The sequence below is a fragment of the Montipora capricornis genome, chromosome 7 (genome assembly GCF_036669925.1).
Source record: "Montipora capricornis isolate CH-2021 chromosome 7, ASM3666992v2, whole genome shotgun sequence".
NCBI lineage: Eukaryota > Metazoa > Cnidaria > Anthozoa > Scleractinia > Acroporidae > Montipora > Montipora capricornis.
Window position 1 is genome coordinate 15122229 of NC_090889.1, and position 24160 is coordinate 15146388.

Genomic DNA, 24160 nt, shown 5'->3' on the forward strand with positions numbered 1-24160 from the left:
TGCTGCATCAGATCTCTTTCCTTTTCTTACATGATTTGGAATGATTGCCACAAGAAAATCATTCATCAAGAGTCAGGGAATAGGTACCATCAGTTGTCATGTTTGTTGTTCATAAATCGTATATTTGGCCCAATCCTGGCCCTTCTCATCCTATATATATTATTCTTTAAATTCAACAGGTCACGCAGACAGTCACGCAGACAGTCACGCAACCAGGTACGCAAATCGTCACGTGGCCGGGAACCGATGGAACCCGCCAAAATGCAGAAACTTCTTGTAGCGTGATGGCTTGATGGGATAGCGTGATAAAATTCAATTTCTAATGGCGAAAAAGAGACCGAAATCTGCTCAAGAGAAGGAAGGAAACATTTCCTCAGTTACTAGGGGCCGCGTAAGAGAAACAAGTAACGGGATTGTGAAAAGCAGTTCTCGATTTTCACCCAAAACGATAGCTTCTCAATCAATGAAACGCAGCTCGAAATCGACATTGGAATTGACAAAGGATCTTTCACAAAAGTCGAAACAGAACCTTGAGGACCCTAATAGGGAAGCTACAAAACGTAAGGATGTTATATGTTGAGTTTTCCTGCAAAGTGAACTTTGTTTTTACTATATTCACGTGGTTGTATTTTTAAAAAATCGGTTTATGTGTAGTTAACGTTACGTAACAGAAGCATTTGACGCTAATATTAAGCTTATGCCAGTCATTCCATCTGAAGATCAGCGGAATTAAGTCTGTTTGTATTAGAATAAGAATACTAGTTGACTTGAGTAATCAGCATCTATTCGATCCTTGTGGGATATTAGTTGTGGCTGGGATTGTTCTAATGGCCTCCTGCGCATACGCTTGTACACTTATAGGGCGATATCGATCTATCTGTGTTGCTTAACCCTACCCCCCCCTCCCCCCCTTTTTGGCAGTCAACGACATAATACAAACCATGGGAGGGCGGGGAGCGTTGTTGTGCTCCATTTTCATTTGGGTCTTGTGGGTGCAGCTCAATCTTTGAAAAACAGGACCACATGTGGCTTCATTTTATAACCCAATCATTGTTAAGTGTGAGACTATGAAACAAATAATTTCCTATGACAAAAGAACTTTATCAGTAAAAGCTAGCAAATACATGTAATGCGGCAATAACAATAATGATCACCTTATTAAAGATTAATTGCCTAGCAAAATAACTATTTATCTGCTAATTGAAATGACTGTCAATCAAAATAAAATCAAATGGTGGTTTTCCAGTTTTAGGGAAAAAATTCCACACATTCATCCCACACATTCAACTGAAAATCTGGTGTTAGGCAGAGTAAAAATTTATAGGAGCCACTCTCAGGAGAGAGAGAGTCAGTGAGTCATGTGTACAGCTATGCAAATTTCGCATTAAAGTCTAAGCACCCATATCAACTAGCACTGATAATTTAAAGCACCCACTCTAAGCACCCATTTTGAAAAGATTAGCTTTCAATGACTGTGTGACTCTCATGTTGACTTGCATGGCTCGCCATGTTGGCTTGCATGACACATGGCACATATGATTCGCATGGCTTGCTGGCTCGCACATTATCCTCACTCTCCATTTAAGATCTTGTATGTAATAAGAAGAATCTTAAAGTTTACCCTTGCTTCCACAGGTAGCATACATGTACATTTGTATCTCAGAGTGTTTTTATAAAGGACGTTTTGTCAGTATTCTGATTCAATTAATGCAAGTTTTATGTGTTTCTTCACTCAGGTCCCACTCGCAATGTTAAAAAAAGAAACTTGTCTGCAAATGAATCAAGTTTTTCTACTTCTAAGAAAAAACCTAAGCTTGAATCTTCGCAAGTACAGAATGGAGAGGCTGTAGAGCCTGCTACAGAAACCAACAGAGCATTCTCTTTGAAAACCAATGCAAAAAAGCGAGGGCCATCAAAAGGATCACATGTTAAAAAGAAAACCGAGGAAGACTTGGTTCCCGAGAGTGACTCAAGTGGGCAAATTATCAAAGAGGAAGGCGAGGAAAATATTTCAACAGAAGTTGAACCAGAGAGTCATCTGAAGCCTGCTCGTGAGATCACACCTCAGAATCCTCAAGGTTCACCGAGAAAAGATAAGCATGTAAAGAAAAAGTTGGAGTTAGATTTAGTTCAGAGTTCCAAGGAGCATTGCGGTATTAAACAGGAAAGAGAGGGAAGTTCATCTGATGAGTCCAGTGACGATGAAGGTGTTGCATGGGAAGATGTGGATGGTGTGTATTAATTTTCTTACAAAGAATTAATCAGGCCTTTTCCAAGACAATAATGGGTGTCTGTATCCCAACAACAAACTGTAAGACTGGTCTTGTTGTATACTATAGGAAGAAAAAAAGCTTTTATTACTTGTGGTCCAACCAAATTATTTGTGATTATTCTAACCCTAACTGTGAAGCTAAAAAGGTGCACCACATGTGGATTGGGTATTTGAATGTCAAATGTCATCACAAGGATTTCCTTAAGATTAAATTTTGTTCAGGAGGACGTGACATCAGTATTTGGCAGACAGCTAGGCAAAGTCACTACAAAAGATTAGTGTGTGGACATCCAGTCAGTTTTCCCGGTGTCCCTGCATCTGCTTTGGTTAGGGAGCTACCTTAGTCATGTGATGGTGTCTTTCATTTCAGAGGCTCATGCTGCCGAGCATGTTCTTGAAGCAGTTCACAAGGGCAATCGTGAAGTGTCAACCTCACATCAACACCAATCTCCAAGTAAGAAGAATGTGGAGATAAGCATTACAATGCCTGGAACCAAAAGGAAAAAGAAAGGGTGGTATGTTTGAAAATGACATTCATTATAAAGTTATTTATATGTAATTTTATTTATACTGTATATTCATGAATGCACCTCTATAATTTTTATTTTCTTCATTGCCAACACCTTCACTATTGTTATTATTTTTTACTCATTATGATCATCATCATCATCATCAGCAACAGTGTTGAATAATAATACATGTAATAATAATAATAATAATAATAATAATAATAATAATAATCACTTTATTTGCATAATAAAAATATTTACAAAAATTAAAATATCTCCAAAAGGTAAGAACTATAAATTTACGAGCAATATAGATATTTCTCTGTTTAAAACTGTTTTAAAACTTCCAAATAAATAATAAAATAAAAATAGAAAAGTCATTTAATATTAGATCTGGCAAGTTCAACGTCCACATCAATGTCTTTAACATTATTGGTTCTCCTCCCATTTGATCTGGAGCCTCTGAGGCAGAGTAGCGCTGACCTTAAAATAGAGAAAGAAACTTTTCCTCTTATCCACGTCATTGTCTTTGCATAGTCTTCGCCTTTCTTTATGGATATCAGTTCTGCGAGTCGGCTATGATATCTTAAACATTCGCGTCCCATACCTCCTGTTGTGGTGAATACTAGTGGCATAAAGGACGCTTGTTTGACTTCCAGGACTCGTCGTTCATACATTCTTTTCTTCTCGTTTTCCTGAAGGCGATACACTTGTTCTGGCGTAAGATCTTTGTATGAGTCAGCGTTTGGATGGCATACTCTGATATCGAAAAAGGTCGACTTTTGTCTCTCCCAAAATCCACGTGCATGAATGTCGAGGCGGGCGTCGCAGGCCAGGTTTGCACCGCTGTTTAAAGTCTCTCCGGTAATTTCTTGTAGAACTGGTTCTATTTCTACATCATTGCAGACTAGGTTAAGTAGATCAGCTTCGAGGTCGCGTAACTCGTTGTGACGTTGAATAATAAAGCCACCGCGTTTACAAATCATGGCGTGATCCACACTAAAGCGATCTCCACACACACAAACGGTGGGTGTGCCCGTTATTTCCCAATCATACCTTAGGTGGATAGCATCTTTGAATTCTCTCTTGTTCAGGTCAAAGTCCAAGTCCTTATTGGGAATTACTGTTAACCAATTTGATGCTCCCTTCTCTCTAGCTAAACTGACAGCTCTTTTCGTTCTTTCTGGTAGAGAATTCCTCCACTCGTCCGATCGTTTGAGTAATCTTTCCTCCTTTTCTTTCTTTGCCTTTTGTTGTAATGACGTGACTTCAGCTTCGTCAGGCAGTTCATGTAGCTGTGACATAATCCGTTCAGCAAGGGGAGCAGTTACATTAACAGACGCTTGGAATTCGGCATTCGCACTCTGGGTGGGATTCGTAAATCCTAGGCCTCCAAGACGCACTGGAAGTGATAGGATATCCCGCTCAAGCTGTGTACACCTGTGATCCACCATTGAAGGTATCAGTACATCGGATATCGCGCGTTCAAGAGGCTCTAGAAGGTCTTCGATATTCGGTAGTGTGTAGAAATGATAATGATAATAATAATAATAATAATAATAATAATAATAATAATAATAATAATAATAATAATTAATAATAATAATAATGTGAATGTGTAGAAAGGTGGATGAAAGCATAAATCATATTGTGAGTGAATGCCCTAAAATTAGCACAAAAGGAATATAAAAGGAGACATGACTGGGTGGGTAAGAAGATCCATTGGGAAGTTTGTAAAGAGGAAGGTTTCCTTGTCAATGAAAAGTGGTATGAACATGTACATGTACCTGAGCCAGTACTAGAGAATGAGAGATGTAAAATATTATGGGATTTTACGATACAGACTGATCACGTAATAGAGGCAAGAAGACCGGACATTTATTGTTGTTGAAAAGAGAAATAAATGTTGCAAAATAATATCTAGATTTTGTAATACCATATGATAGCCGTATTGAGGAGAAAGAAGTCAAGAAGGTAGTGAAATACCAGGATCTAGCAAGAGAATTGAAGAAGTTATGGAAAATGAAAACAACGGTAATTTGGAACAGTTCCAAAGGATTTGAAGAGGAGACTAGAGAATATTGGTATAGAGACCAAGATAGACGAGCTTCAGAAAAGTGTTATTCTGAACACGGCAAGGATTCTTAGGAAGGTCCTAGAAGTTTGAGGAGACTTGTTGTCACCAAGCTTCCTGGAGTACTGAAGTTCCATTGGAAATCCAATGTGTGATAATAATAATAATAATAATAATAATAATAATAATAATAATAATAATAATAATAATGATAATGTGATATTTTAGAATAAAATAGATGTTACTGCTGGTAAGCAAATACTGGGCAGCACCTGCGAGGAGAGCATTCATCGATCCCGCCATGTGAGCCCTCTCAGTTTGACCTTTCCAAAGCACAACTCATTCTGTTTTTTTCTGTTCTGTTTATCTTTGCTGGGGAATTTGCTGGCCGCACAAATGAGTTTGTACGCCCCCTGCTACCTCAAACAATTTACCTATTACTGGAACTCGGGAACAATTGATTGAACGCCTTCACACCATAGATCCTTCTGCACCATATTGCATCTTGCGGACACAAAGCGTCTATCTGAACCAGCAGAGAAACGTTCACGCCCCACCGTGAACTCCTTTACTTCAAGTGCTTCTGCTGAGGAAGTTTCATCCCATAATTATAGATCCACCAGCAACTGTCACCATCATATTCCTGACGATGGGCTGCTTGAAACAGCGGTCAACAAGAGTCAAATTTTATTCCAAGATGGCATCCGAGCAAGAAGAGCTTCAAACACAGACACGTCCCCCACTGCGTTAGCCACTCTTATTTCCACCATCGTGGACGAAAACCGAAGAATCTCCAGCCAATTCAGTTCCTGCTCCAACTGCAAGAGCCTCCACCTCAATCTGTGCAACCTCGACAAACTCCATGCCATTTGCTACTCACCGATGACTTCGACTTCGTCGCCAGCCTTCTCAACCATCCCAGCGCCAGCAATAACATTCCTTCCCCATTTCTCTTTCTCTCTCTCTCCAGTGCAACAAAGACCCATGCCCCTTCATTTACAACTGTAAGACCTGTAATGGGGAACACCCCCTCCTCTTCATCCCTACCACCTCAAAGACTCTTTTTCAAAAACTAGAGGCCATGCATAGTGATAAAAATCGGCAAACCACTAGTTTCTTGCAGTCCCAAAGGTCCAAATTCCTGTTATTGTTTCTTTGTTACGTGACCTCCCTATTAAATGCCACCCCAATCAGAATTTTGTTTCTTACCCTTGTGGAGCCCCGACCAGTGACTTCAGGTTGGGCTGTAAGGGCCCCCTGTATCTCTAGATACGCCCCTAACCTTCCCTCTGTGAACCGTTAACCTCAAATCATAGAGGCCAACCTCCTCGACAAGGTCCATACTTATCGATGCTGTTTCCCTGGCTCTTAACCACGGCCCGGGATGTTCCATGATCAAAACAGACATCTAACCTGCCTTCAGAATAATCCCCATTCACCCCTGAGGGAGCTCCTGGGAATGGCCTGGAAAGACCACTACTACATGTACCTTATCAAAGCCCTTTCCGTTGGCCTACGGAGTGCCCCCTTCATTTTTAATCAGCTTTCCGTATCCTTTGAGTGGTCCATTAAGCATTATTTAAAGATCCCTTCCATCATCCACATTCAGGGGTTTTTAATAAATTTTGAAAACTTCGAAAAAAAATGAAATCTAGGAGCCCGAATGTGGCAATTCCGGCCGTCTGGCCGGGCATCAACATCAGTAACAGATGTTTGCTAACTTTAAGCTGTACATGGCCACGTTGGGGGACAATGCTTTTGCTTTGGCGAATGGCAAAGGCCAGTGCAACTAACTAGGAATTTTTCATAAAAATATCCAACGTCCGAAAGAGAGTACATATTCTAGTTGTTTTAATGAATTTAAATAAATTGAAGTGGATCAAAGTGAATTGGTGAGAGTCATGTGATTCAAGCTTTTAGAAAAAGTAGGCGGCGATAACTTAGGGAGTAGCTGGTGAGGTTCATTGGTGCTGGCCTGGACGATTTCTTCATCGTTCCACCACCCCCCTGCTCCCTCTGTGGAACAGCCATGCATTAGATTCTTACCCCCGTGACTTCACTTAAAAAATTACAGTGTTGTCCATTTCTTAATGCCTTCTCTTCAACTAATAAGAATTTTAAAATTTTCTGGGGGGAACATGTCCCCAGAGCCCGCTTGGAGGGAAGGCCCTATACTTTAATCCCATGGGGGTGTTAAACCCATGAACCCCCCCACTTCAAACCTTAATGAAACCCCTGAATGTGCAAATTTGCCTACCAAGCCTCTTTTAGCGCAAGGATTCTTTTCAATTCACTGTATGGTATTGCGGTTTGGTAGGCTAATTTGCACTTGGACAAAAGAATTATAAATTGACATGTATTACTTAAAGTACTTTAGTGGCCCCTTAAGAGTTGACACAAGTAGTAATTTCAGGAATCATGTTAATGCAGAAATTGTGCATTTTATGCAACAACAAAAAAATCCATAAAGTGCATTTTAAAAATCTTAACGCATCCCAGGACGCAGCACACTTGCTCAAAGAAGTAAACTCCTTTGACAAACAAAGTAAAACTGCACGGTGAAAAGGTCGGAAGAATTGCCATTGGATTTTGCAGAGTAGGAGGCTGAAAACCACTACAACATCTCGGTAGCTTGCATGTCTGTCACCATTAATATTTCTTGATTTCTCATTCCATTGAATTGGGGCATGTGTGACCAGACAAAAGCAAATGAAACATTTTTGTGGTGTGGCATCAAACCATGTAAAGAGGGGAAAACTTGGCCAGTTTTGGACAAATAGTTAGCAGAGTTTCAGTGGCTGCAAACGAGAGGCGACAAAGGAGACTTGTCAATGATTTGCGAGAATTGTTCAAAGGCCGGAAAGAAAAATGCTTAATTTACTACTATGGTAGATGCAAAATTTCCAAACAGCAAACAAAATCCTTAAAGGGCAGCTAATTATTGCAGGAAACAGTACAGCCTTCAATGACACTGCTCTGCCCATCTTTGATTGTTCACTGAGAACTTAACTGTATATGATGTGTTAAGTTTACATGTAAGTTGTGCTCAAGACAAAAACAATAATAAAGACAAGTCAACGTTGAGGTTGAAATATTTTATTCGCCACTTGTTTTTTGTAAACGTTTTTTTTATGAGGGTGCTGAAAATACATGTATTGGCACCCACCAAAAATGCCAGGGACCCCAATTTGGCAATATAAGGCATGTGGGTTCCAGGACCCACAGACGTTATGAAAAATTCCATTGCCATCCCTGATAATACAGGGATGGCACCAGGATGTTTCAGTCTGGGTCCTGGGACCCGCATGTCCAGCCAAATTAAGGTCCCAAGCATTTTTGGGGGTCCCAAAATCTTGGTGACTCTCTGCAAGAAATAAAGTATCTTATGAGAAAGAGAGAGTAACGAACTTTCTAGTCTTATTCTTTGGACAGTACTGAGTACTGTAACTAGCGAGTTCTACTTTCCAGGTTACAAATCATAGATAACTTATTGCCTAAATTCCTTGTTTGCAACCATATCCAAACTCTTTCAGCCAATTTTAGCCAAAAGCTTTATGTAAAAATTACCATGTCTTCAACCTTTCTCAGTTCAAGAAGTGTGAGCACTTGTATTTCTCAATAGATCAATGAGCAAACAAATGGCTGGAGTTCATTAAGTTTCCCAGATATATGGTCATCTCCATCAGTCTCTTTTGCATGGCGAAATCCAATATGACCACCACTATGTTACTTTACTTTTATTATTATTATTATTATTATTATTATTATTATTATTATATTCTTTTTTTGCATCTTGCCGAAACAACAGAATATACTGACAATTAGCAAAGCAAGTTGTGTGAGAGTCTTGCGTCTTGGGACGCATTAAAATTTTGATGATGCATTTTTTGGAATTTATTTGCGTAAAAATACATGATTTCTGCGTTAACGCGATCCCTGTAATAATAATTTTTTGGTACAGCAATCACCATAATTATAGCTTCAAAATTAATTAATGAGCATGTGGAATATTTGGTTTTAATTTTTTGAAGTGTGCTGTGCTGCACTGCTGTGTTAATAAATGATGTTGCTTGACTCATTTGATTGTTTGTCTTCATTCCAGGGATCAGGAGGAGATCATGAAATGTGTGAAAAGAGCAATTAACAGGTTTAGGAAAGAAACTGTCATAAATGTTCATAAGGTACTAGTGTTGGAATTACCTCCTCCGATGATAAAACTTCTGGAATTGGCATTCCGTTAACTAAATAAAACATTTTTATCAAAAGTGAACCTACTCAACTTGTTTAACCCACTGGTACAGTAAGTTGTAAATATCAGGGCCCAGTTGTTCAAAAGCCGATTAACGCTAATCCCAATTTATATGGAAAATGCTTTAAAACCCATTGACTCCTGGGGATTCCCCATTGACGAGTAAAATCGTCTGGCGTTAGACAGAGTAAAATACTAAGTCTGGCCAGTTCAGGCCAGTTTGAGAGTTAAAGGGTTAAACCAAAGTATCATTAAATTCAAGTGCATCAGATTTTTCTGAGGGATGTGCATGTTATCTGAATGGTGCAATTCTGCTGTCTGGTGCAAACTTCTGCACACTAGCTTTACCTCAACACCCATTAGCAGAATTCCCTCTACAGCACAGTATCATTGTTTTGAAGAATGTACGCTGTACTTGAACATGTTAAAGGTTAAAGGCATAAGGCAAGTAAGCATACAAAATTTGCTATCCACTCATTCATTCTGTGTTTTTCAGGTTCATCTCCTTACTCTTGTTGGCCATGGAATTTTTAGAAATAATGTTTGCAATGACCCATTACTTCAGGTAAAGTCTGTTATTATCCGACTGTATTAGTTATTGTACAGAAAAGGCACGAAACAGTTACAAATATTCCACGATATTGTACAGTTAGTTATTTGTACACTTGGTTATTAGTGTACAGTACTTAGAGAACCGGGTGGACTACTGTAAAAAACAGTAGTTTAGTTGCTGGCTTATTAGAATAATGACTATTGTTATGGTGTGTAGAATCGCTCAGTATTTCTACTCGTTGTTTGTATTTTGACTTGCCGTAGCGGGCTTTTCGTTTTCAGCACAAGTCATTAAAATACTCAGCAATACTACACACCAAAACATCTAATGAGATATATTATTTTATTGCTGTCCTCAGTGGGTTTTTGTAACCTGAACTACACCCTGTATTGTACAGCGTACAGTAATTAATTAGCAGCATCAGCTCAGTGGAGCTTGAATGGTTAAGCCCTGTGCAAATGGACGCAACAACTCCCAACAAGGAGTTGTTGGTTCTGCAAATGTTGGATGGTGTTGGCAGTTGTGTGCAAACTGACGCAACGACTCCTAACTATGTAAGGACGTGCAGTGTGCATTATGGCAAGGATATGACCCATAAGACTTTGTAAACTTGCAAAATTTGGCTGCCATCTTGTTTTTAATATGTTAATGCATTACTGCCTCCATGGAGACCGTATCTAATGCACGTGCATGGCCCCAACAATGTTGGAAGAGCTGTGCAAATGGATCCAACATATTGTTGCACCATGCTTCAGCGATCACGGGACAAAGGAAATGTTGGGAGTTGTTGGCTCAACAGTTTGAGGAGTTTGAAATATAGCATAACAACTCCCAAAGACATGCAACAACATGCAACAGGGTGTGCAAACGGATGCAACATGTAACATCCAACAATGTTGGACCAATGTTGGCCAACAATGTTGCGTCCGTTTGCACGGGGCTTTACATGTTCAATGCAGCTTATATTTTGTTTTGGTACAGTGTATGTACTGTATCTACATGTACCGGGGTAATCTCATTAGAATAATCTTTAACAGCCGTTTCTGTGCTATTTTCAGCTGGAACACTACAACTGATTAACAAACTGATCTACTTGATGGGGACAATAATTTTAAAGCTGTAACACTTACAAGTGACACCCATGACAGGTGTTACTGATGTACGGGTTATGGGTTCAATTGAGAATCCTGTCTGCAGACTTTGTTAAGTGCACATGTTAGTTATAATTAAAGATTGCAGTGCACATCATACTGTAGGTATTGATCGATGCTCAATTCTAGAATATCTGGCATTTGTTTTTTAGTATTCACATGTAACCTACTCCGTAATACCCCTCCCAGATCCATTGAACAATGTTAAGATCAGCCTCTTTGCATCATGATTTTCGAGACAAAAGTCTCTGCATTCCCAGACCCACTGTCCTACATGTACTCTGTGTACGTACTCTGTAAATGTGTGTCAATTTCTATAGATACTGTGGCTGATATTCTAATTTAACCTGACAGGCCTTCTGATATTATGCGATGGTGCGATTTCGCACAATCGACCTCAAATCGCATCCGATCGCACAATTCACGAAAAATCGCATAATTCACAAAAGGACGAACAAAATTCATAAAATGAAACATAAATCAACACGTTTCTTAGAAATTCCTGCATAAATACGCCATTTTTAAGATGATTTATCTTGGAAAAAGGCTAAAAAACCTTTGTCACCTTCGATTTCGTAAACATTCGAAGTTCAAGGCTTTATTTTTCATGTCGGGGACCTGGTACGAGTCTCCTTCTATTGGTGCAACACAAAACACGCCCTTATATATACACCACTGAAATGTTGCCTTCTCTTAGAGAAGAGATTTGTGAAAAAAGTTTTTCGGCAAAATGTAGTTTCTTTCGTTGAAAACTGATAAAAACTTACTCATGGATAAGTTTGTTGTGAAAACGCTCGCTTTTTTTTCGATGAAGAAGGAAGTTCCCACCTTCCGCCCAATCTGACAGCTGACGATCGAGCAAGGAAGTACCTCACAGGTACGCTCCACGTGGACGATGGACTGATATTTTTCTGGTCGTGAAATATTAGGGCCTTTTATACGAGAGAAAATAAGCCGCGGCTTACTCTGGCCACGGTGTACAAAATACGCCAAAGGAACTATTTATACGAATATATATTCCCAGGTCAATATAAGCCGCGGCTTGAAAAAGACGTGAACATAGATTTTGTACCATTTATACGGGTTGAACATTGGAGTCTTCTGTAAGCCGCGGCCAGAGAAAGCCGCGGCTTATTTTCTCTCGTATAAATGGGGGTATGGCCCTATTGTGATTGACCATCTTCGAAAGTTCGTGGTTGACAAGCACCTTGATCATTCATTTGGCATGTTACATGTAGCTGTGTCCTTTCAACTTTTAACCGGTAGTGCAGAAGACCTCTTTTTTTTTTTCATCCCAACTAATGTCGATCGAGATACATAATTACTGTTCCTTTGTGTTCAAAATGTCTTTAGGGCAGCAAAAAAGTGTTTTTCTCAACCTGAAACCTTATAAAACAAGCTTAAAATTGCTGAGAAAAAATCGCACAATTTACATTATTTATCGCATAATTGGCCTCTCTAATCGCACAATCTGCCCCGAAAAAATCGCATAATTTGCATTTTTTAATCGCACCCTATCAGAAGGCCTGACCTGATGACACTTTCCTTTTCACAGGCTTATTTCTTATCCCATGTGCCCAGTGATCTTCTGTCTGGCAACAAGAAGAAGTGGGATGTTGCAAGGCTAACAAGCTTTCTGCAATGGCAAGTTTCCTTTTCAAAATAATTTGTTACTAAAGAATGCGAGCCTCTATTGGTATACATATATAATAACTTACTCTCATTTTCAAAATAATGGTTACACTGTTTTTACTTTTCTAATTTATAGATGCGTGAATAGAACTACAGTAGTGCTTTTTTTCAAAAAATAAAATTTACAATACTTAGTTGACAGTCCAAAGTAATTACGCATTTAGCCAAATTCAAATTCAAATTGAAATTCAAAATGGTGCTGTTATACAGTGTACATGTACATGCATACAGGGCTCGAAATTAATCGAAATTAATCGTTAGGTCGCCTTTTGGCGACCAACTGGAGAAATATAGTTGCCCTGTTCATATGCTATGATGGTTATTCATCACATCCTTTCTTGGGAACAAATGAGCCCAACAAATTGACCCGCTCCCAACTGAGTGGCTTGATACATGTAGCTCAGTTGGTATGGCAAAGCACTGGTGTCGCAGAGCTAGATGTCATGGGTTTGAATCCTGTTTGAGCCACCTCAATTTTTCAGGTGTCTATAAGAGACAATTGCTTATTAAATTGTCCAGATGCATGTAAGTGCAAGGATCAGTTCTCTCTTTCGGTTAGAGAGGACTGTTTGGTGAACTGTACATGTGTGTACATGTACAAGAGGGCATAGTGATAATAATAATAATATCTGATCTGCTAATCGCCCTTTCTCGCAGTCGGAGACTGAATTGCTAAGGGCGCAGCTCAACTAGGTCGGGCCGAAGGAGCTGTGCTGCCGGTTAGGCGCTCGGCCCCTGAAAACGACCCATGTATGACCTCGGAGCACAGCACCACAACCTGAAGGAATAGGCTGGGAGTCGATTTTGAGGAGGGAAGAAAACCGGAGTACCCAGAGAAAAACCCTCAGAGTCAGATTGAGATCGACTGAAACTCAGCCCACATACAACCCGAGGCCAGAGTTGAACCTGGGTCACAGAGGTGGGAGGCACGGTTGATGACCACTAAACCACCTTGACTCCCCTGAGAATGGAGAGAATGGGCAGAGAATGGAGGTACTACGTAATTGAATGAAAATTGGTTGAAGAACGAAAAATAATAATGTAAGACTTTCCCTTTTTATCCTGCTTGTATTGGTTTAATTCCTCACCTTAACCCATTGACTCCTTGGGGTTTCCCATTGACGAGTAAAATCGTCTGTCATTAGGCAGAGTAAAATACAATGTACTAAGTATGACTGGTTTTGGCCTGTTCAAGGGTGAAGGGGTTAATTAATTAAGGCAGGTTGTTTCAGTTACCTACAGCTGTATTGGCAATGTACTGTAAGCACCAATAGATTCCTTAAAATTTGCCTGTGATTTGAGACTTCAAGTGGATGTGACATTGCATGGCATGTTTGTCCTGATCCATTTCTATCTTGCCATTTCATCTTCAACTGAGAGATTGCAGAGAATTATGTCTAATTATGCACAACAGTTCTGGCCAGTATCTCTTGAAAGACAGATGATCTGATTGATGTAGTCGTCACTTCTCATTACATGTCCAAAGTGTCCTAGATGTCTATCCATGCCTGGGTGCCAGGCGTAATCCGGCCAAGCCAGGCTTCTTGCAAAGGACACTTTGATTTACATTAACACATGCCTCTACATGGCACAACCACTTTGACCACTCATCCCTCTTTAACCGTGACAAGTCCATCTTCTCCAGAGGCAAGCATTGACTTCTGTAAGACATAGTACACATGACAGAACTGTTGCAGACTCTTCCCTGGATGAATGGTCATAGCATAACAATGACAACAATTCTCTGAATCTACCCCAGGCAGCTCTCACTTTTGTGAGTGTTGCAGCTAACAGTATTTTTCTTGTAAGTACTAAAATCATCCGTACTAAGAAAAAAATGCAGAAAACGACATCCTATTTTAGGCTTGGTACAAACCACCAGCATAGAATAGGTCATTTGCATAAGAGAGTTCCTATGGACAACTGGTTCTAAATTCATGCGATGGAGCCTCTAGGCATCAACACTGAGCCTTGATGGATTCACACCTGGACACTGAAGCTATCACTGAAAGAGTTCTTACGAACTGTTCTCTTTATGGTAATTCGTACATACTGTACATGGATACATTGCTTTGATTGTTAGTACCAACTAACCATTTCATGTACACTGATAACATATACCTCATAGTCCACCAAAGAACCTCTTGTGGAACAAGGTCGAAGGCCTCTCCTTAGCACTGTGTTTCCCTTGAAACTGTTACACAACGAAAATTATTGTGTACATAAAACTACATCCCACTTATATGCACAGTATCACATAGCTCCTTGTCCAACACTCTTTTAATGACTTTCAAACAGTGATCTGTTAGTTTCCCACCCCTGTAGTTGCCTCTATCAGTGGCATCACCCTTCCCTTAAATATGTTGATTTAACTCGCCTCCTAGGTGCAAGGAATCTTCTCAGCAATGATGTTATTTGCAAGCACTGCAGCACAGAAGAGGAGACTGTGCTTACTTCAGAAAAGGCCTTTAACATTTCTGCGTCAATGCTGTTTACATGTTCCGTCCATAACTTTTTTATTGTCATCATCACTAAGGGTGAGATTACTGTGGTCATCCCTCATGCAGTTCCAGGTACATCCACAATGCCCTGATTCCTCCTGTTCATTTTCTTGCCAATGTGGAAAATGTCCACCTTCCCAGTTTCAACATCTGCAAATCTACTGCACCTCTTAGCTTACTGGGTTTAGCCCTGAGATAATCTTCCTTGCTGTCACCTGCTTTCAACAGCACCCCTTTTGCACAAACAAATTGTATTCATGTATCCTATGTCAATAAGTCGAGTGGTAGTGACCAGGAAATCAGCGTCTCATCACCACAGTGCAGAGTTTGTTTGAAACTGGATTTTTGTTTGAATCAATCAGAAGCTTCTTTACAATGTACGTTATTATGACCAGATATGTCCAGAAATGCCTGTAATTATATGCTGGCATCACAAAGTGTCCCCTTGCTCTTCTCCCCAGTTGCAACATCACTTATGTCTCGGAATACACACAACTGATGCACAGGCAGACAACCCTGAGGATGCGAGAGGGTGTGACATCAGGTTATTTGAGACAGTTGTAATGGCCGATTCAACTGATCAAGGAAAATGTTCCATAAAAACTTCAAATTGTGACTTTTCCTCACAGAAATTCATTTTATGGACAGCTGGATAATTAAAGTTCACTTACCTACATATACTGTTGTCTACTGCGTTGTCCCAAGAGATTAATTTTGATGGGTTTTTCGGCTTGTTTTTCCCCTTCACATCTGACGCGTCATCACGTACAACATTATTTTAATAGACAAGGTGTGCAGCTTCATAGCCGAGTGCCTTCACAATTTAACCAAATTTCTCCCACTTCAAAAGTCGCTTCGCTCAGTTTCGGGCACGTGAAAAGTCAATATTTTGCTAGCATCATGCCAAAAATTATCACATTTACACAGGTCTGCAACCTCAAAATCCTCCTCGATTTTCAAGCTACACTCAGGTTTTTGCCATAATTTGTCATATGATCGGGACAGAAGTGGTCGATCAAAATCAAAATTAACCAGTCAAAAAGCACAGATTTATAATGTTGTTCCTCTTGGGGGAAATCTGAGCTTTTTGACTGGTTAATTTGATTTTGATCAAATTCCAATGATGGTGATGGCAAAAACCTGAGTGAAGCGCGAAAAACCGAGCAGGATTTTGAGTTTGCAGACCTGTGTAAATGCAGTGATATTTATCACAATGCTAGCAAAATTATTATCGACTTTTCATGTGCTCAAGGCTGGGAGGCGAGTGACCTTTGGAAGTGGGAGAGATTCGGATAAATTCTGGAGGCACTCGGCCGTGAGCAGTCTTGCAAGCTGCACTCCTTGTCTATGTATCCTGACAACGAGCCAGATCTGAAGGGAAAAACGAAGCGTCCCAAAAACCCATCAAATCTCTTGGGACAACGATTGAACATCTGGATTTTCGTGAGCCAGGAAATGTCGTGATTTGAAGTTTTTATGCAACATTTTCCTCCATCAGGTGAATCGGCTGTTACAACTGTCTCAAGTAATGTGACATCACATGCTCGCACATCCTCAGGGTTTTCAGCCTGTGATTGAGGTCACAAAGTGTCACCCAAATGGTACTCCTCAAGAATAAACAACTTCATTTACCTGAACCTTAAAAATAATAACGCTATCCTAAATACCTCTACTTCACTGCTGGAAATAGGTGGTAAATGCTTTGTGTTGGATGTCAAACTTTGGCATGCATCTAATTATAGTCAATTTCTGGACATAATTAATTATGGCATGAATATATAATTATTATCATCAAATTGATCAGAGGAAAAAAAGTTTTTAAACTGAATTGTTGTTCAGTTTAAAGGAATTCTTGAATGTCCACCAGGCTCCTTTTGCTAACTAAGTACAGTGTTCTTTTTGACCTTGCATGGGAGAAAAAATCTCTGGTCTGACACTCAGAGTGAGAAAGGCTCCAAATTAATAATATAATGAACAAAAGGAAAATACTGTCTAATTAGTATAATATATTCACTCAGTGATCTTGGTGTTTCAAGCAATCCAAATTGGTTCGCTATCTCAGTGAATAATCTGTGATTCAAGTAAAACAAAATAGCGGGCATAAACTCGCCAGCATTTCAGAATCACAATATTGAGAATACAAGATGATGCTGTACTAGAGAATACATTTAAGAGGGCCACAGAATTTGGCCTGAAAATTTTCTAAGGTAAGAAAATCAAGACTTCATATTTGCCAATTTGATTTCTTTCAGGTTTCAAAATAAGTTTACAAACATCGAGGAAGTCAGAAAAGAAGAAAATGAGGTGTGAAAGTGCCCATGTGACCACAAAATTAGATCTTATGTTTCTTTGGATTTCATGTTACTTAAACACGTACTAAGCAACCAACGTTTTAAGACTTGATTTCAAAAAGACACCTGTTTATTTCAACTGGAATTTTTCTATTATTTTAATGGTCTGCCATTACTAACTTTAAGTTCTTGAGAGAGCTGGATCGAGGAGGAAATGACGTCAAAGGCTCACTAGTTTAAGAATGTAATGCATGTGTATGCCGCAGAATTAATATGCAGCCCCGGAGTTTTGGGCTTGCAGACTTTTAAACTAGCTATAATAACCTGCATTCACATGCTGAAATATTAAGCTGCCTGTAGTGAGCCTTTGACATCACTTTTCCTTGAGCCATTCCTCTGAGGTCCAATCAGTCTGTTTTGAATGTGAGTAATGGTGGACCATGAAAGCCAAAACTTTCACTCAAAGTAAACGGCCTTTGGATAAAAGTCAAAGCTCAGAATTTTGCCAGTTTAAGCAAATATACTTTCAAAATCTGAAGAAAAAAGGAAGTGGCAGGGCATTAAAGTTTGTAATTGATTGTAGTTACTGGCATTTACAGATCTGAGATAACTTGGCAAAGAGCATCAAATGCTAGAAACTAGGTTTTTTTTTCCTGTGGAAAAGGAAAACCTCAGAGCAGTTAATATTGGATTTTATTATATGGCTGTGTCTCACGAGGACTGGGAACTACAAAATTCACGATTTTGATTGGCTAAAATCGATATTGACCGCGGTCTAGATTTTCCCATCTAGACCGGCATCTAGACCGGTAGTGTTTTGCGGTGATAAGATGCAAACTAAAATGCAAAAATATCGAGTATTTTCTTCTACCAATATTTATTTATGGAAGTGCCAAACAGCATGATGACAAAAGAGAGGATGACGAGCAAACTTTGACAGAATTAAGTTCAGCTCATCGCCACTCATCGCCGTTCGCAAGCAAAATGTCAGTTAGTACAAACCAGTTACATTAAACGAATTAAATTGTTCTTGTTTGGCCATATAATAAACATCTTATTAACCGAGCTAGGTCGGTCTGTATGGGAGAATCTTGACCTCGGTCGCTGGTACAGACCTCACTGCGTTCAGTCTGTACTGGCGACCTCGGTCAAGATTCTCCCATACAGACCTCCCGCTCAGTTAATAAGAACTAAATAAATTTATATTAAATCAATTTTTGAAGTGAAATTACGTTACATATACAAGCAATATTACTAAGTTACGTGATAAAAGAAGTGCACCAAGGTCTATACTGATATGTACATGTACAAGGTCAGAGGCAGCCTCTCTACCAAATTTTAGGCCAGGTCACTGGGCAAACATCGCTACATGTAGTTGTAATATTTCAAATTCCCTTACATGGCAGAGTAAATGAAACTGGTAAAAATCTTAATTTGGGCTTTGAAACCTGATCCAATTTGATTGTCCTATGAAACATTCAATGACCAAGCTTAGCTTCCGCATTGCCCTACGTAAAGGAATCCAGGCGGCAGTGCTCGGATTCCAGATCCCAACTCGCGGATTCCAGATCCGTAATGCATAGTAGAATTCATAGTGGATCCCTGATCCTGAATCTTGGGTTCCAGATTCCAAACTCACGAGTTCTGCTGAAATGGACCCTTCATGATTCCATCGAAATTTGTAGATTCTGGATGCCATACAATGGATTCCGGATTCTTATTCAGACATCTACAGCTCTATGTCAAATTCCTGAACATCAGTGATGTACTGTGTTTAAATCACCCCAGATTATGCTGAGATAAATTATTAATAAGCGAACTGCTAGTAAGTCGTCCATCGTACTTTAATTTGTTGAAATGAAGGCATACAACAGGTTCCAAGACCATCAGAGATGTTTAGGGGAAGGAAAAAAAAAAGAGAAATCCCAATCATCTTAGACTTTTCTGACGTAATTATCAAAAGAAGACTTAATTAGGATTGTTTTACTATTTATTGGTGGTTGAGGAATCAAAGCCAACTTCAGAAGATACAAACCTCACAGATTGCCTTCTGTTTGCTTTTACACAATGGTGCAAAAGTGGCATAAAGTTAACACATTAAAAAATATTACAAAAAAGTGGGAGACTGCCTTAAGAACTAATACGATTTTGTGAGAATTAAGACAATAAACTTGTACAGTTGGCCATACCTATGTTTATTTGTAAACAGCATTAGAAGGTTCCATTCTACTTTGTTTGCTTTGTGCTATTTTTGCTCTTTTTGTTTTGTAAATTTTAATACCATCAATTAGTTAAATTAGTAAGTACATATTGTAAAGTAGTACACAATTATTTCTGACTAATACATTATAAATTTCTTCTGTTTATTCTACTTTGTTTGTTTTGTGCTATTTTGTGCTCTTTTTTTTTTTTTTTGCAAATTTACCGTCATTTAATTTTGGTAAATATATATTGTAAAGTGCTACATAATTATTTGTGACCACCACATAATTTCCTCTATAGGGAGATAAGAAAATTGCTGTTGTGGGAAATCTATCAGAGGTTTGTGAATGGCATTGTAGTGGTTTTCACATTGTAAGATATAATTTAATAATTCAGCAAGTTTTGAGTTTTAATTAAGTCTTCTTTCGTTGTTTCATGTCCGACTCACTTCTTCCATGTACACTGTATGTGCAACACACGATTTTTTTTCGCTTGCCCAATTTATTTCTCGAGAGATCAGTCAAGCAACAACCTTACCGGTATTTTTCTTTATTTGAAATTGGAAAAACTCATCTCGCGAGTCGTGAAACTCACTCCAGAGTTGATTTTCCATCTTCGAAAATTTCAAAAATCAACTTCAAAATCTTTGAGGATCAAGAATGGAGTGCCAAGTAGAGTTTCGTGACTCGCGATTGACTGTCAATCTACTTTTGAGTGGTAGTTTAAAGTGCCTATGAAGTAAAAAATATTTTTTGCTAATTTTTAAGACCTTTCAAAATGATGAAGAATGGTGTCTTCTATTTTGGAATACCTTCCCTTGTACCAGAGATATTCAAATTTTTGTTCAAAATTTTAATATGACGTCACAAACTGTACAAATGACAGTAATAAATCACAAAATTGAGAATATCTCCGAGAATATTGGATGGGTGCATGTTGTTTAATCTTGGCAGTGGTAATGATGAAGAATGGTGTTGCCATGGCAACCATTTTTGCTGCTGGGTCTAATTGATGCAGAAGTGATCTTGTCGTTTATTGTCGTAATACTGTAAGACATGTTCACTCTCCGTAAGCTTAATATACAGAGATGTAAAGTGTTATGGGCAGCACATGCGTTTTAAGTTGACCATGTCGGCGGGTCTGATTAATTCGCAGGTCGCGGGTTGCAGGTCATTGTTTTACCAATACAGAAAGTATCCTAAAAATTCATAAAAGCTAACCTTAGGCCTAAAAACGTTTGTTTAGGCCTAATTAGGCCTAAGGTTAGCTTTTTGGAATGTTTAGGATACTTTCTCTATTGGTGAAACAATGACCGGCAACCCGTGACCTGCAAATTAGACCTGCCATGACCTTGTGCTTGCACTAATCTGTTTAAAATCCGAGATACAAGTATTTGGTTCCTTGCAGAGAGGGACTGGCAATCAGAGTGTTGCCATGTCAACACTTTGTGCCTTATCTAGCTAATGTACATTACTAGTGCCACGTGTGAATATATTTACTCCAATATTTTTGGAGATATTCTCAATTTTGGCTTTATTACCAGTCATTTGTACAAGTTGATAATAATTATTATTATTATACATTGGTATCATCAGCTAGATTTTGATTGGCTATAAGCATGCAGCTAATACGTTCTTAATTGCTCTGTTTTTCTTACGTCATACCTACAGACAATAGATTTTATATATGTAGAATTGACATCATACCTAGACAGACAATAGCTTTGTCCTTGATAATTATCGCTATCATGCTCAACTTTATCCAATAATTGGTAATTAAATGTGGCTTCTCTTTTCTCTATTGTTGGGCATTTGGCATTGTTTTGTAAGCTACAGTTGCTACACTGTAGAGGTAAAATGTTGTTGAATAACTATAATGACTATTATGACTATTATCATTAGATTGTTGGGCATTTGGCATTGTTTTGTAAGCTACAGTAGCTACAGTACACTGTAGAAGTAAAATGTTGTTGAATAACTATAATGACTATTATGACTATTATCATTAGATTGTTGGGCATTTGGCATTGTTTTGTAAGCTACAGTAGCTACAGTACACTGTAGAAGTAAAATGTTGTTGAATAACTACATTACATTGTATCATTACATTGTAGTTTTTATTATTACTTTCAATAATATTATTATCATCATCATTCTTGTTCTTATTGACTGTTCAATTGAATACAATGTATTTATTTGCATGTTAGGTATTAGTTGCCATACTTAGAGCACTAGGATTGCTGGTTCGCCTTGTTTACTCACTGCAGGTGAGAATTGTGGTGATAATCTAAAGCAGTATAATCATTATGAGTCAGTCTAGGTGTTCTCAGGAATTTATTCATTAAACAGTGTTTTTCTTGGTGGGGTTTCTAGACAAATGGTGCTTAAAAAATGCTGTCAAAGCCGAGTGAGTCAGTGTTACCTGACACAATATACTTTATCTGTGCCTATATGAACATAAGAGTACTTGATTATGTATTGAAGCCAATAGAATCCATGACTTTTGCTTGTGGCCCTTTCAAAAACCAAACCTTGGACTCACATTTAGAATGGAAAGAACAGCATTTAAAGTTAGAAAACGTTTGGATGAAAGCTTAATACTATCAAAACTGGACCATTGTAATGTGATATTTTCCCCACTCCTGGAATATCAAATCAAATGCTTGCAGCAGGTTCAAGATGCCTGTGATGCATTGAATAAAATTATTTCGTTCTTAGACGTCATGCTGGTTTGAGTGATGTCATCAATCTAAACTGGTTACCTGTACGTGAAAGGATTGAATTAAACCTACTGAAATTAACTCACAAAGTGCTGTGTAATGAAGATTGTCCGAATTATTTACAATTAGAATTTCGAGCTCCATGCTTGAACAATTTGCGCTCATCTGCTGCCCTTCTTCTAAATATCCCTAAGGAATCTGACACCTTCAAGTCAATGGCTTCTAGATCTTTTAATTCCTTTCGGGAGTGTGTTAGACATTTGACTGATTATTTTCATTCCTTAAGGCCACCAGACTCAAGGATGATTGATATCTTCGTGTACATACATTATTGCTTAATTGCTCTAGTTTTTACTATTCATTGTTACTATGTTTTGATATCTTAGTGTACACTGTATTATATACATTGTTTCTATTGTTTTTTTAATAGTTATTACTATAATATATTACTTACATGTAGTATAGTTTTAAAGTACGTACCTACCTTATTACTAGGTCTTCACAAGCAGAGAGCCACCGTGTGGATGTATTGGGAATAAACCTTTATTATTATTATTATTATTATTATTATTATGATTATTATTATTATTATTATTATTATTATTATTATTATTATTATTATTACATGTATTATTAAGTACAGCACACAAGTTTCTTATAATGAAGGGGAAACTTTATATTTATTGACTAATTGTGTTAGTTACTATGACAATGCCTACGGTAATAATATATTCTCACACGTGAAAAATAAAAATAACATTTTCACAGCATACAGTGAAGAGATGATTTTTTTAGAAAAATAGGGAAAATCTAGTATTTCATCATCTATGATTATAAAATTTATTTTGTTATACGCGTCTCATTTTAGTTAAAATAAATATGATAACATTCAAGATGAAGAGAAACAAAGCTACTTAAACAAACTGTTAAAATAGTATCATGAATTGTTCAATACATTTAGTTGTGCAACCATATTTAATTTAATGAATTTCATGTTTCTTTTTATCTCAGCCAATATCACTTAAAGCCAATGTTGAACAGAAACCAAGCCAGAAAGTGAGTGTTTTTGCTTGTTCTTGTGTATTTTCAATTGACTGTGTGCGTTTTGCCGTGCCATGCAACAACAACAACAACAACTTTAAGCAATACGCGGTTATAGCAACGACAATGCCACAAAGCAATAATGTTATTGGTTAAAAAGTGAAAAATACTTGTGCCGCATGTACGACATGCATTTCAGTGCATTTCTTTGCGGTAAGTACTCCATGAAACAACATTATTTTAGGTTTTGACAACGTGAGCACATAACAACAAACTATTCATTGTTATTCTTTACTTTAAAACCTAACTAGGCACAAGATAAGTACCTGTACAAGGAAGGGTTACGTTTTTACAAACGTTGGCCTTGTAGCACTTTATATTTCAACAGACTTAACTGATTTGAGTGTAATGTGAAGTGCTAGTTTTGTACCCCATATATAAAGTGCTACACGGCCAACGTTTGTAACCCTTAATTCCTTGTACTTGTACATGTTCATTGCCGTGACTTTAACATCTTCAGTTCCCACGGCCTGCTCCCGTCTGACCTTGTAGCTCAGTCGGTAGAGCAGCGGTGATCTAACCCGAAGGTCGTGGGTTCAATTCCCACCCTGGTCAGAGTTTTTCTCTGTCCTTGTGTGGGCCCATTTCCATTAGTAGGGCTAATGCTCACATGGTTGATATGAGGTACAAAACTAGCACTTCACATTACACTCAAATCAGTTAAGTCTAGTCACAGGATTGTTTACTTTAAATAATACCCGACCAGTCACGGGTTAATTTGCCCAACCTGAACAAGATGGAATAATTGTGAAATACTTACGATACAGTGTATATAACGCTAAGTTATGCTTTGGAGTAATCATCAATGTTGCTGTTGTCCTTGCTTAAAGGGGCACTGTCATGCTT

General features: G+C 38.3%; 1 protein-coding gene across 1 annotated transcript in view; it reads left to right on the forward strand.

Moving 5' to 3' along the window:
• The first annotated feature begins 223 nt into the window (after nt 1-223).
• LOC138058285 (DNA repair protein complementing XP-C cells homolog) overlaps nt 224-24160 on the forward strand; it is a 48918-nt gene continuing 24981 nt past the window's right edge. Inside the window, exons 1-10 of the mRNA XM_068904201.1 lie at nt 224-560; nt 1737-2231; nt 2643-2787; nt 8958-9036; nt 9601-9669; nt 12364-12452; nt 17254-17305; nt 19795-19833; nt 21701-21760; nt 23225-23269. Coding sequence (XP_068760302.1) covers nt 323-560; nt 1737-2231; nt 2643-2787; nt 8958-9036; nt 9601-9669; nt 12364-12452; nt 17254-17305; nt 19795-19833; nt 21701-21760; nt 23225-23269 — 1311 coding nt within the window. The 5' untranslated portion in view covers nt 224-322. The remainder of the gene's footprint in view (nt 561-1736; nt 2232-2642; nt 2788-8957; nt 9037-9600; nt 9670-12363; nt 12453-17253; nt 17306-19794; nt 19834-21700; nt 21761-23224; nt 23270-24160) is intronic.